We start from the raw sequence: 14,412 nt of genomic DNA, 5'->3' as shown, positions 1-14,412 counted from the left end.
AAGTGCCAGGATTATAAAAAGATGCTGAAGCTTGCCAGGAAGGGAAAGGGAAAACATTTTCATCCAACCTTTTTGAGCCTCAGACTGCAGACATATGATCATATAAACTTGCCCTAGAGTTTCATTGTAGGTAGCACCGTCAAGATCATTAAAACTTATTTCTGACTGAACATGAACATAATCAGGCTCTGCATGGGTTTAAAATCTGCTTCCACCTACGTGCAGAATTGGCCATTTCTTCCTGTGCAGTTTACTTATGCCTAATGCAAATATTTTCTTCTTTTCATTAAATTAATATCATAAGTCTCAGGATATGAAGTTTTAACACATTTGCATAAGGATTTTTTTTATCCCTGAAATTAGGTTAGTAAGATCATGTGAGAAATGACATTTGCCTGTCAATCTTCCATGGTGTTTCTTGTAACTGCTCTGTGATGGGGTGAGGTTTATATTAGCAGGCTAATTTCTGGCGTTTTTTCAAATTGCAGCATCTGATCAAGCTGAGAAAGCTTCATTATTAAAGAAAGAAAATAATAAATTTGCTTTATGGTAACTTTCTCCAGTAAACGATCACTATAATAGTGAGGTGATAGATATTCACACATATGCAATTTACTAATAATGTATACATACACATGTGTACATAGAGACTAAGAGAGAGAGAGAGATTCGCACACAATCAACTAACAGCATGAGGGCAGAGTAGGGCCATGGTCCCCGGTCCTGTCCTCCTAACATTGCATCCCTACTAGCCCATTGTCTACATGTTGGGAGAGCCAATGGCCATGCCATGTCCTAGAGGGGAACCTGCTTAGGCTTCTCCTAGGATTTATCAGGTTCAACACAGATAGCAGGTTCTTCTCTATGAATGTTTCTTCACAATGTGTAGACAGTGGAAAGTGAAGATATGATCTCCAGCTTATTGGATCATCTCCAAACAATTCGTCCCCAGGTATGGGAAACCTCTGGCCCACCAAATGTTGCTGGACTTCAACTCTTATCATCCCTAACCATTAGGCATGCTTGCTGATGGGAGTTAGAGTCTCACAACATCTGGAAGAAAACAAGTTCACCATCCCTTACCTAAAGAGACATTGACTGGCTATTCTGAATTATTAACCATCTCCCTAACAAAGGAAGAGTTGGCTGGTTGTAACAATATATTATGTACGTATGTACGGTGCCTTCCAGAAGTTGCTGGACTACAACTCCCACAATCCCTGAACAATGGCCATGGGCTGATGGGAATTGGACTCCAGCAACATTTGGAATGCACACTTTGGCTACGCCTGGTGTAGCCAGATAGTTTGCTCTGAATCCACTGTGCTCCCCCCTGCTAGTTTAGGAAGCAATGAACACATGACGTTAGCCACAATCCACATATATCCTGTATCAATCTTATCATATCTTATTAAATGCTGTGTTTTGATGCAGTTTCCCCCAGACCAGCTTTCATCCGAATTGAGAAAAGGATAACCTTGCTGTGGTTTAAGACAATAATGCATGCACAGCCTTTGTGGCTTTTTCCATCTAACTGACATGGGCTAGAGCACAATGCCTCAATTACTTGGAAAATATTTTTACTCCTCTATATTTATTCCTTTACACAGTTTTGCTCTCACACGTCCCAGATGAATATCTGATCAGGGCACTGTACACCTCACAGCAACAGCTAGCATTTCAGCAGAGTGAGCCAAACCAACCATATTGCTCTGAGCTATGTGGGTTCTGTTGCTTCTTCTCAAGCTTGAGTCATACATGGATTAGGGAGCAGGCAACTCCCAGTAGCAGCCAAGAACAATACTTGCAGAATGCTTACATTTTCTAGTCAATATATGTGAACTCAGTCTAAGTTTTCTGTATATTTCAATTTGGTGTTTCTCATTCCTTATTGGTTAACCATTTTTCCAGGTTTACTTCGAATGATATCGCCATAACAAGATGCTCAGCTGGACACATTGGCTGTTGCAGAAGGTCAAGTCACAGTGAGTACTGAAATCTATGTGGGTTCAACCTCATGCATCTTCCCTCACCAAAGGTTGCAACCATGAAGATCGACCGAGGTTCTGAAACAACAAGGCTTCTGGGACAGACAAATGCTCCTCCATCGGAAAACAACAGTGAGCTCTCAATGAACACCTCCGACTGTGCACAAGTCATTGTGCCAGAAGAAATCTTCTTCACCATTGCCGCTCTAGGAGTACTGGAAAACCTGCTGGTGCTCATAGCAGTGGGGAGGAATAAGAATCTGCATTCACCCATGTATATTTTCATTTGCAGCTTAGCTGTTTCAGACATGCTGGGAAGTTTGTACAAGACTCTGGAGAATATCCTCTTCATCATCTTCTGCAAGATGAGATACCTAACATGCCAGGGAGCCTTGGAAAAAACGATGGATGATATTTTAGATTTCATGTTTATTCTATCTTTACTGGGATCCATTTTCAGTCTGTCGGCCATTGCAGCTGATAGATATATAACCATCTTCTATGCACTGCGGTACCATAACATCATGACAATGAAGCGTACTTTAGTGATCTTGGTGGTCATTTGGGCATTCTGTGCTGGGAGTGGCATCGCAGTGGTCATTTTCTCCCATGAAACAGCTACTGTTGTGTCCTTCTCTGTCTTCCTGTGTTTCATGCTCATTTTTATCCTCAGCCTCTATATTCATATGTTCCTGCTTGCACGCTCTCATGCCAAGAAGATTGCTTTGCAGCCTACCAGCTCGGTTCACCAGAGAGCTAACATGAAAGGAGTCATTACTTTAACTGTCTTACTTGGGGTTTTTCTCTGCTGCTGGGCCCCTTTTGTCCTTCATATGCTTCTGATGGCATTTTGCCCACAAAACCCTTATTGCATTTGCTATGGGTCCATTTTTCACGTGAATGGTATACTGATCATGTGCAATGCTGTGATTGACCCCATGATTTATGCATTTCGAAGTCCAGAGCTGAGAAGTACATTTAAGAGATTGTTCTGCTGCCGGAAGCCAAGCTGGACTTAGCCACTGGAACTTCAAAAACAGCATGCAGAGCAACCAAAGCTGCACTGCCATAGAACCATTTGCTTTGTCTTGTAGTACAGTGGTACCTTGGTATTCAAACAGCTTGACTCCGAAACAAATCTGCTCCTGAACGCCACAAACCCGGAAGTGAGTGCTCCAGTTTGCAAACGTTTTTTGGAAGCCGAACATCCGACGCAGCTTCCACGACTTCTGATTGAAGGCAGGAAGCTCCTGCAGCCAATCAGAAGCCGCAACTTGGTTTTCACACCATTTCGGGAATGAAAAGGATTCCCGGAATGGATTAAGTTTGAGAACCAAGGTATCACTGTATCTCAAAAATAATGTGATGTTGACATCTGAGGGCTACTTTGCCACACAGTGGGATACAGCAGTGAACCTTGGGCTTATGCATTCTCTCTCACATAGACACTGGTTTTTATTAGAGGCTATATGCACAGCATGTGAACCGCAGGTTCTCTTCAGTTCCCTGCCAGGTGGCTGAATTATGCTTCTATACCACATGTGAATCAGCCTTGCTGGAATACACTGCTGCCTACAGAATCTCAGGTCATAATGAATCCATTAGTCTCCAAAGCACCACCATTATCTTTTTGCTGCTAGGCTAACACAGCAACTTTGGGGGGGGGGGAATATCTTCATAGGAGATTCAGTTTAGGAAGAGGGTGAATAAAGTGGTGACAGACATGACTTAGATCATGTTTTCCTAACCTCGTTGCCTCCAGATGTTTTGAACTACAGCTCCCACCATCTCTGACCCTTAGTCGTACTGGATGGGGCTGCATTTCAAGATGTTCAGAGGGCACCATGTTCAGGAGAGGCTAGCTTGGATACAGTTTGTGGGGGATCAGAAATTAGTCATGTGTGAGCACGATTGGATTCTGATTTGCAAACTTGATTTGGAGGGATTGTTCAAACCACAGTATGCCAGTTTATTCATCACGGCAAAGTATGGCTTGACAAACCAGGAAGTGTTAAGTCACGTGTGTGGACTGAGGGAAGGAGAGGAGGAGGGAATGTGTGCATCTATACATGGCTGAGTCCTTAGTCCAGACCATAGATTTCACATATACACACATACACTGCATACTCTAATGTTAGATAGATCTGTATTGTTTCAATTTTAGTGTGTGTGCTACTGAAGTGAGCACATAGATAAAAAGATATTTTAGTTAAGTTTTAAACTAAAATAGGCAACAATGAGAAAATGGTGGAAGTTCATTGATTGAAAAGCTTTAATAGAAAAGATAGAAATGAATTTAGACTTAATCATCCAGGGAACAAATGTTTTTTAGTTGAAGACAGCTGTTAGGCATCAAAAGCTCTGTCTTGTTATAAAACACATTAATGTGATTTCTATTAATTACAATTAGTTACACTACTTCAACAGCAGGATCTAAAAACATGGTTAATTTTAGACATTTCTGAAATCATCTGTAAAGTCAGACATTTGAATATTGAACTCCGTATTCTAAACTTGTATGAAAGTTCTACTTCTAAGAGTGTACGCAGGAACATCCAATGTGAACTTAGCATTTTGTCTAGCAACATTCAACTTAGGGAAATAGGCACAGTACTTGCCACCAACTACTACTGTTGTGAATGGTCGCTGTGCTTTTTTTTTTAACCCCACTGTTTGTATAATTTCCCTCAATATCCGTATAGTTATAGATAGCTACCAACTGAGGACAACATTTCGTACATCAGATAATGTGGGCTCTGCTCCAAGAAAGAGTTTATGCCAATATACATTGACTAGTCTTTAAGGTGCCGCGTGACTCTTGCTGCAACAGACTAACATGGGTACCTATCCTAAGGTGTACTGTATGTGATGTCAAATCTCCTGTGTTGTTCTTCTGGCGTATCACCACATATCTAGAGTGTCACTCCTGAAAGATTACTTCTAATCTGACACGTTTAGCTTAGTCAGGTCCTTGTTGATGTTTTCAGACCTGATGCCCTGGTAACCACATATCCCAGTAGCTGATCCCAGCAAAGGTGCCTGGGAAGAGAAGTCAGTGCCAACCACTGAACTCATATCCCATGTTTGCAGCTGAGGTATTCTCCTGCTATGGATGTGAATAGTGCATACTGTGATTTTCTGTTCCAGAATGTTCTGTGCTTACCTCTTGCAAGGCTTCTCTCACCTCATACACTTTAATGGAGGTGTAGCCTCCAGATGTTGTTGGAGTCCATCAGCCCAGTCAGCATGGTCAAGAGTCAAGGAGGATGAGAGTTAGAGTCCAACAGCATCTGAAAGCAACCATGTTGACTGCCCTTGCTTTAATGTATGCCCAGGTTTATTTGGATCTTTGTAATTATCTTTCTTTTTAATGCCTACTTGGAATACGTGTAATTATTGTTTCAATTAAAAACATAAAACAGCTTTGCTGGATCAATCCATTTCAGAACCCTCTTTCCCAGAGTGGCCAACCACATGCATCTGAGAAGCCCACAAGCAGGAATTCACCTAATAAACCTTTACAATAATCTAAGCCAGTAATTGTTCCTCACATCTTCTGGCAATGAATCCCATACATTTGTTAAGCCTTGTGGAAATAAGTGCTTCTTTTGTCAGCCCTCAATCTGCTACTGCTAATCTGTTTTGTTGACTGACCCCAAATTCTGCTTTTATGAGAATCAGTGAAGAACTTCTCCAGGCACCTTCTTCCACACACAATGCATAATAAAACCTCTGTGCGGCCTGATAGTCATCTCATTTCTAAAAATAAAAGACTTCTAGTGTTGTTTTCAAAGAACTTTTGCTCAGAGCAGACCCATTGAAATTAATGCCCATTGCTTACATCCATTAATTTCTGGGTTAAAATTAGTTAAATGCAACCTTTAGTACCTTTGCCATTCTCAGTATGGAAGGTGCTTCCACACCATTCCCACTGATCATGTTGACTGCTTTGGAACAATTCGTCATAAGTCATTACAGAGGATGATTTACAAAACAAGTAATTAAAAAGCACACCATAGTTCAATGAATCCACAAATGGCTGCAGTAAATACTTTCTGCACAGAGTAGGAGGATTACATGACACTGAAAGGATGAAAGAGACAATGTTTGTTCAAAATAAGCCAGCTCCTATTATCTTTCCATGTCATGCTGCTCCTATTATACAGAAAGAGATGTGAACTAGTTAAGGTTTTGTTAGAAATCAGAAAAGAAGAACGAAAGAAAGAAAAGAGTGTAGAAATCTGAAATGGCTCATGAGGAGAGGTCAATATAATTGACTTGGAAAATTAGAAGTCACTGATGAGTCAGAGCAAAAAGAGAGAGAAAGAATTTGCTGTAGATCGTAAAGTAAAAGCAAGTTCAGGCATTTCGTTCACTTTAGCAATCTGCATACTTTAAGCAAATTTCTCACCTCTGTCTATAACTAACCTTGCGAAATCAGGACCATCACATAGTGACATCAAGCTATGTGAGAGTGAACACTCTCAGATGATTCCTAATAGACAAGACTCTGGGTAGGGGTTGGAATAACTTGCCCATAGATATGCTGGTCCTCATGCCAAATGTAAAAACTCAGGCAGCTATGGGTTCCCCAATTCATTCCTTGCTGTGATGAAGAGAATCTTTTAATATCTAAATGAAAACTTCTGTTGCATTCTAAGGGTGGAAATGAAAAAGGTGAACAAGCTGCTGCTTGATGACTTTGACAGCAACCTTTACTGAAGGTTATGAATGATGGCCTTATTTACCAAATATCAAATCCTCCACTTTATTCTAGTGCACCACAGAAACCACTTCTCAGCTCCTTAAAGGAGGAATTTTGCACCGAATGTTGATAGCAATTAATTATGAAAGCATCCAGGTTGTACCTGAAGGTTCAGGCCGTGTGAGTTTTATGTACCATGACCATAATTTTGTGAGTCTTTCAGTAATTATTGACTGTGCCTCATGGATTGCATAATTAAATTGTCTTTACACTCAGTTCTGGAAATTCATTATGGACGACTCAAAGTAATTAACCTCTGCCTGGCTTCAAGCAGGAGTACACCAATCAAAGTAATTAACTAAGTGACAGACAAAGAATTGCAATTAGATAAAATGAAACTATAGACTTGTGGACCTGTTCACGTAGGCGCTGTGCATCCAAATTGTGCGACCAAGTGTGGCTATCAGCACTCCATTAATTTCTGTGGCTGGTACACTTAGATTCCTCCGACTAGTCTTGCCATCCTCTTGTGTAAAGACATAAGAAAAGCCCTGCTAAATTAGCCAAAGTTCCATCTAGCCTAGCATCCCATTCTCCTAGTGGCCAACCAGATGTCAATGGAAAGCCCACAAGTAGGACATGATGCAATAGTACTCTCCCCACTTGTGTTCCTCAGCAACTGGCATTCAGAGGCCACTGGCAGTGAAGGCTGAACATAGCCATCTTGACTAGTAACCACTGACAGCCTTATCTTCCATGAACTTGTCCTATCCTAAGGTCTTCCAAGTCAGTGGCCATCACTACATCCTGTGGCCATCATGACATCCATAGAGCATCCAGGCGACAGAACTCTGTTGGCTGAGCCTAAAGGAACTTTGTCTATTTAGTCCTTGCTAATAAAGTCTATCACCTTCCATAACTCCATAGAGCCTGCTCTATAAACTGACTGCTTTAAGTTCATCCTTGGATAGGTTACCATCTAAGAATGAAGACTGGAAATAATAGTATAAATAAATCATGCCAGTTCTCTCTTACATCTGAATGGAGGCAGTATGTCCCTAAACACCCAACAGACTTCCAATAATTCCTTATAGCAAAATGTTGTAATTGTTTACATCCAAAGGAAGACTTCTGAGCATCAGGGTCCTCCTAACAGTTCTCAGAACTCTTAAACTACAGCTCCCAGATTTCTTTGAGGGGGGAGGGAGACCATGCCAGATTAAAGTGATATCATAGTGCTTTAAAAGTATAGTGTGAATGTGGTCAGATTTTCCACATTTATTTTTTTACTTTCATACATGGGTTAATATATGCATTTTGTAACATCTGAGCAATGGCATGAAGGCTTAAACTGGTGAGGGACACAGCCCTCCCCTCTGAGTCCACACATACACACACTGGTTCCACTTTGGATCTCTGCACTGAGAGAATGAAGGTCTGAAGTGGTGCCAGGCCATGTACGTAGGGGATGTTGGGGCCTGGGCCTGGGCCTGGGCCTGGACCAGGACCTGCACACACACGCCTCCATCCCCTTCATCTGTTTGTATAACTCCCTGAGCAACACTGAAACATGGGGGGGAAAGCTGTTCAAAAATGATGGCACAAAATTGCTTTCTTTTTCTTTCTTTTCTTTGTTGGTTTTATAAGAAGCGGTGGTTCCTAATGGAGAACTTACGCCTCCACAAATAAGATTGAAGCCCTCACTGCCATTTGAGGCTTTTGTTTGCGATCCTACCTGTAGAATACAAATGCCTGTATTTATCTCCTTAGCTTTAGCATTCACCGTGCTGTAGGATTTTCAGCTATTCTCAACATACGTTCAGCCCTAAACACGCCCTCAGCCACAGACAAAAGCCCTCAGTCCTGCATCCTTGGCAACAGTGGCTTACTTGTGAATTGTTGGGACCGACTGAGCTGTCACTTGAGCTTTGTGTGCTTTTGTAAGCTATTTTCTCGACGCTGAAGCAAAGTTTGCCATTTCTGTTCGATAACAAAAATTGTATGCTACATACAATAAAAGTGGTGGTGGTCAGGCTAGGTGAAAGTTGTGAGGTTGCTGGTATCATCCAGCACCCTTTTTAAAATTCGAACAGCTCAGTGCTACAAATCTAAACAGTCTTCATTCTTAGCTGAGTGGATCTCTAAGGTGACATGTTCCATTCGAAATTGCAGGACTACCATGGTTACTGTGAAGGATTCCATCTCACATCACTCCAGGATACCACATAATGGCACTAACAATGTGGTTAATTATCATGCCAACTTTGCCAGGCTCTCCCACACTAACCCAAAGCAGCTATTAAGCATGCTATTACCTTAAGCTCTTAAACCTGTGCATTTTCAAAGCAAGCCACAACAAGGCACCATCACAGGAAACGCTTCACTCACTGAGCTGACTTCTCTGACCGCATACACACCACAAATTTAAAGCACACAACACCCCCAAAAGATTCCTTGAAGCTGTAGTTTGTTATGGGTGCTGAGAATAGTAGTTCTGTGGGGGATAAACTGCAGTTTCCAGGAATAAAAGTATGGTGTGTATGCAGCCAAAGTAATATGGACTCTTGAACTAGAGTGGCCATGTGTCCTGCTGTACAGAGGACAGCTCTCCATTTGCAAGGCTATCAGAGGGCAGCCCTCCATTTGAAGGAGTCTTTGGTTAATTTAAAGGGTGGTCCAAGTCCAGTTTAGTAAAGAACCATAAGACAGGAGAACAGCATGGACAGCAGACTGAGCAAGAACATTGAGCATTGGGTCACAGTCCTCCCCAGCATGGAAAGTTATAGTTTCATTCCAATTATAGTATTTATTCCTAAATTTCCATGTATAATACATATACATTTTAAAGGTGTCCTGAACCCCTGGCCTACATGGCAGCAAGTCAGTATGTCAAGTCCAAAGTTTGAAGTCCAGGGGTCAATTCATACAGCCAAAGTCCAGGAAACACAGTCCAGGGTTACTCCAAGTAGCCAACACTGAAATACAGCTGTCAGGATACAGTCCAGAGTTAACCTGAAGCACAGTCCCCTAGAGATCCAGGAGCATCCAAGCCAAGGGCCACCAACATGGGCAGCTGAGCAGACACAGCCCCTCAGTTCTGCTTCCCTTTTGTACTTTGCTGGTTTCAGCATCTGGGCTTGAAGAGGCATGAGACTCTCATTTGTTCCAAGCCTACTCCAGCTGAGGAATAATACCCCTCCACCCAGAGCTAGCGAGCCCCACCTGGCAAGCTAGGGAGCTGGGCTGTGGGGCCTTGCCTGTCTCAGTCTCCTAGAGTGTGTCTCCTACTAGTCTCTAAACCTCAGAGCCCACCATGTTCATGGGGACAGGGGCCCTCCAGGCTCTGGTGATGGGTCCTGCTGTTCTGGTTCCTGTGCACTGAACCCCATCCCCTTGCCATCCTCCGTCACCCTGTGAGTACTTCCTTTCCCATCCCATGCTTGCCCCGGTGTGTCCCAGTCCCAGCTAAACCCCTCGCTGGGATCTTCTTTCTCCTTCCCATTGTCCTACCAGTTCATGACAAAAGGTAACAAGCAGCCCTAGAGATGGAAACCAGTGCTGTCGCTTCAAAACAGGGACAACTTTGGGATGAGAGGCAGCTCTTTGTTACATACATTACAGTGGTACCTCAGGTTAAGTACTTAATTCGTTAAACTGTTCTTAACCTGAAGCACCACTTTAGCTAATGGGGCCTCCCGCTGCTGCCGCGCCGCGGGAGCCCGATTTCTGTTCTCATCCTGAAGCAAAGTTCTTAACCTGAAGCACTATTTCTGGGTTAGCGGTGTCTGTAACCTGAAGCATATGTAACCTGAGGTACCACTGTAACAGTGATCCAACTGGGGAAGTTTCCAAGCCATGGATGATGGTAGCAAGATCCAGGTCAGATTTCTGCACTTTCCAGATTTCATCATAACTTTTATCATATACTTAATTATTTCAACACTTTTTACACTGCTTATGTGAAACAAGCTTATGTGTGCAATAAGCTTAGCAAATACAATAAAAATAAAATCAATTAGAAACTAACTTTTAAATCAGATTCTAGCCAAATCAGTTTTCTTCCATTCTCCCCACGTTGTCATTTAGATGAACCAGACTTAATTAACTCTTTTCATCTTTCAGTTTAAGCCAATCCCTCTGCTTCTTCTCCTCTTGTTTGCTTGCAGCTAGCTGTTGTCTCCCGAGATCCATCTGCTAATTAGGTTCTCAGAGGAAAAAAGAAACTAGAATAATTATCCAATCAATAAGCAACCCAACGTGTCTTCAGATGCTCTGTGAAATTATTCATTAGGATACCAAGCTTCTAAAAAAAAAGACCGTTGTACCAACATGTACATAAAGAGATGTGAAGTTCAGTATTTTGCTGTTTTCTAGCAGTATGCTTCATTTATTTATTATGAGGGTATTTACATACCGCTCTTCATTAAAAAAAATCAGAGCAGTTTGCAACAATCATACGTAAAACTAGACAATAAAAAACATCTAACCTTTATTCTAAAAAATAAATTTTGAAAAAAATGAAATCAGAGATCAGCTATTACAGAAAGATGCCAGAAAATGTTTGGAGGCAGAACACCAAACATAAGTACAGCGTTGAAGTATGCCTTTGACTAAGGAGTAGCCAAAATCCTACAGACATTTAAGTCTCTAACATAATTTTCACAAGTTTTCACCTAGTACTAATGAATCACCAGGAACAGTAGAATGGGAGCATTGAGAAGGGCAAGATAGGGGGCTGCTCCAAGTGCTGCCCCATTTATTATCTCTGATGGGCTCCTGAGCCTCATGTGCACATCCATTGTTTCTTTCCTATTGGTATCTGCTTTGTTAGTGTCTATTGGTGTTTTGCTTTTTTTTTTAACTGTGCATGGATAAGCTGTCCAATTATGGCTGCTGAATGACAGTATTAAACTTTACCTCTAGAGTCAAACTAGACATGCCATAGGAGTTCCTGTGTTTGGAGTTCCCGGCATCTTTTCATTTCTCAAAAAGGCAGCAATGGGATCAGGGCTATAGCCTGGGAAGAAAGGGGCCTGATCCTTTACCTCCACCACCCCATCATCTCCTGCAACCTGACAAGAAAAACCTGATCTGGGACACAATATCCCATACTGCAATAATTTGCAGTAGTGTGGTGAATCAGCATTTGAGATTAGCGTTGGTGGTTCTCCAAACCTCTGGACCAAATTTAGAAGGTGAAAGGGGCACTGCAGGGGAAGTTCCACTGTGCAAGTGAAAAACTTACATGAGTGGAACAGCAGCACTGGATTCAACCATCTATAAATAAGCCTTTTTTGTGGGAAAATGGGGGGCTTGTGTGCTTTGCCCCACCATAACCTTGAGATCTGTTTACTTTTTAATCAGTTACCCATGGAAACATCTGCTTCTGAAAATACCTAGGAGGGATAAACAAAGTAAAGCAAGTACAAAGTGTTCCTATTCTGTGCACTGACTTTTACATGCTCTTTCATGATCAAATACAGCACTTTGAAGCCCATATGGTCCATTGTAAGGCCAGGTCTCTTTGCAATTTACCACACCACTGGTATTTTTAGACTAATGTCAGTGCATACATTGAGGGGAGGGGACTAGGTTATTTGATTCCCCCACCCTGCACAGCAATGTGTCTTATTTTATGATTGAAGGTGTAGTCTATATCAGCCCAGCTTCTATGCCTTGCAGTATCAAATTCTCTCTTCAGTTCTGCTTCCTTTCTTACTCCATTGCCTTTCGTTGCTCTCTCTGGTTGCTTCTTGTTGTTGTTGTTATCCTCATTATGCATTCAGCCCTCTTTTCTGACTGACATTTTCAGATAAAGGTCACTGAAGAGGCGTTGCACATCTTTCATCAAAGGTTTGTGGTGCAAAAACTCCGGGGGATGAGAATGGCATGAACCATGTCATAAGGAAATCATTATATAAAACATGGACAAAATATAAGGATCTCCTAGAAGCAAAAACACCATGGTGGGCATCACCTCTAGAAGCAATTACAATAAAAAAGAAAATTATGGAATTAGAATGGGCCACATATAAAGATCTGATTAAGGAAAAAGACAATATATTGGTAGTTAAAAATAATGAGGAAATTAAACACCTTATGGGTTGGATCCAATGCCATCAGTTGCATGAAGTGTTCAGGACAGATAAGAAAAAAGATTTCTCAAACGAACCTTCATTATTAGAAAAGGTGTTATTACAAAACAAATCCAAGGTAATATCAAAAATGCATGATACATTATTGGAGTGGGAGGTCAAAGATGAACAGGTCAAGGAGGTAATGATCAAGTGGGCTTTAGATATTGGGAAAACCATTCACTTAACAGCATGGGAAGAACTATGGCGAAAGAACTGGAAATTTACAGCCTGTGAAGTATTGAGGGAAAACCTAATCAAGATGTTTTATAGATGGTACTTAACACCCACCAAAATAGCTAAAATGTATAAGACAAAAACAAATCTGTGCTGGAGGTGTGGTAAAACAGAGGGGACACTTATACATGTTTGGTGGACCTGTGAAAAAATCAAAAGCTTCTGGAACACAGTATATGACGAGCTTAAAAAAATGTTTAAGTATAACTTTATGAAAAACACAGATGCTTTTCTACTAGGGATAATGGACACAGGTATAGCAAGAGAAGATCAGAAAATATTCCTCTATGCCACAGGAGCGGCAAGGATCCTAATTGCTAAAAACTGGAAAAAAGAAATTGTGCCAACAAAAAAGGAATGGCATGACAAACTGTTAGATTAAACTGAACTGGCTAGATTAACAGAGGCAGTTAGAGATCACACTAGACAAGAGTTTCAAAAAGCATGGGGAAAATGCAGAGAATACTTCACAAAACAGTGCCCTAAAATACATACCTGGACTTGTTTTGATTAATGTCTGCAGGAGACTTTGTGGATATTTAAGTTATAATTAGAAAAATCTTAATAATTATTCATAAAGAAAACAGTTTATGAGAAGTAAATAAGGAGGCCAGATACGGGATAAAGGAAGTCTTTTATTTCATTGTTTGCATTGTTGTATGTTATGCTCACTGTATGTTATGTTCACGTTTAATGAGGGTGGATTGTGTGTTGGGGGGTGGGGGGTTATTTTATGTTGTAAATAAAATTCCAGTAAAAAATATTTTAAAAAGAGAGAGAGAGAGAATGGCACCTGCCATGTGTTTGCTCATTAGCTCACACATGGCACTTTCAACCCTCACTTCAGGTGAGAAGTTATTCCTGGCACCTGTAGCTCAGTCCTTTCATATTCCTCCTCATTAAATAGGAATATAATTTCCAATTATATTTGCACACCATGGAGTTTGAGCATATAATGCACACATGGACACAGATAACGAGTCACACAGTTGTTAGTTTATACCTACTGAATTCAGTGGGCTTGAACCCTGAACTGGATTTTGTGCTCATATAAATAGAATGTGTGTGCATACAATCTAAAACTACAAGTTATATACTACAAATAATGCAGAGGTACGGTTTGTGCATTTTCACTCTTCTGCTTTATGAACATTAATTTTCCATTACAGGAATATCCACATAACTAGTAAATACAGTCTAGACAAATATGTACAGGAATATGCATATGGTTGTTAATTTTTCTTGATTCTTTTGTTTTATCTTTTTGTATACCACTTTGTGGGTTTTCATAATCTCGTGGTGTATAAAGTTTATGAAATAAATATTCTGTGCACTGTCCGTACAGGGA

The 14,412-nt window shown here is 41.1% G+C and overlaps 1 protein-coding gene across 1 annotated transcript; it reads left to right on the top strand.

Moving 5' to 3' along the window:
- Window positions 1–1,915: 1,915 nt before the first annotated feature.
- MC2R (melanocortin 2 receptor) lies at window positions 1,916–5,047 on the top strand. The gene has a single exon (XM_053394947.1). It carries the CDS (start codon window positions 2,018–2,020, stop codon window positions 3,005–3,007), a length of 990 nt encoding a protein of 329 aa, XP_053250922.1. The 5' UTR covers window positions 1,916–2,017; the 3' UTR covers window positions 3,008–5,047.
- The last annotated feature ends 9,365 nt before the right edge of the window (window positions 5,048–14,412 follow it).

This window comes from Podarcis raffonei, chromosome 7 (genome assembly GCF_027172205.1).
Source record: "Podarcis raffonei isolate rPodRaf1 chromosome 7, rPodRaf1.pri, whole genome shotgun sequence".
Classification (NCBI taxonomy): domain Eukaryota; kingdom Metazoa; phylum Chordata; class Lepidosauria; order Squamata; family Lacertidae; genus Podarcis; species Podarcis raffonei.
The sequence above is the reverse complement of the archived record's forward strand: the minus strand, read 5'-3'. Positions and strand labels throughout refer to the sequence as shown.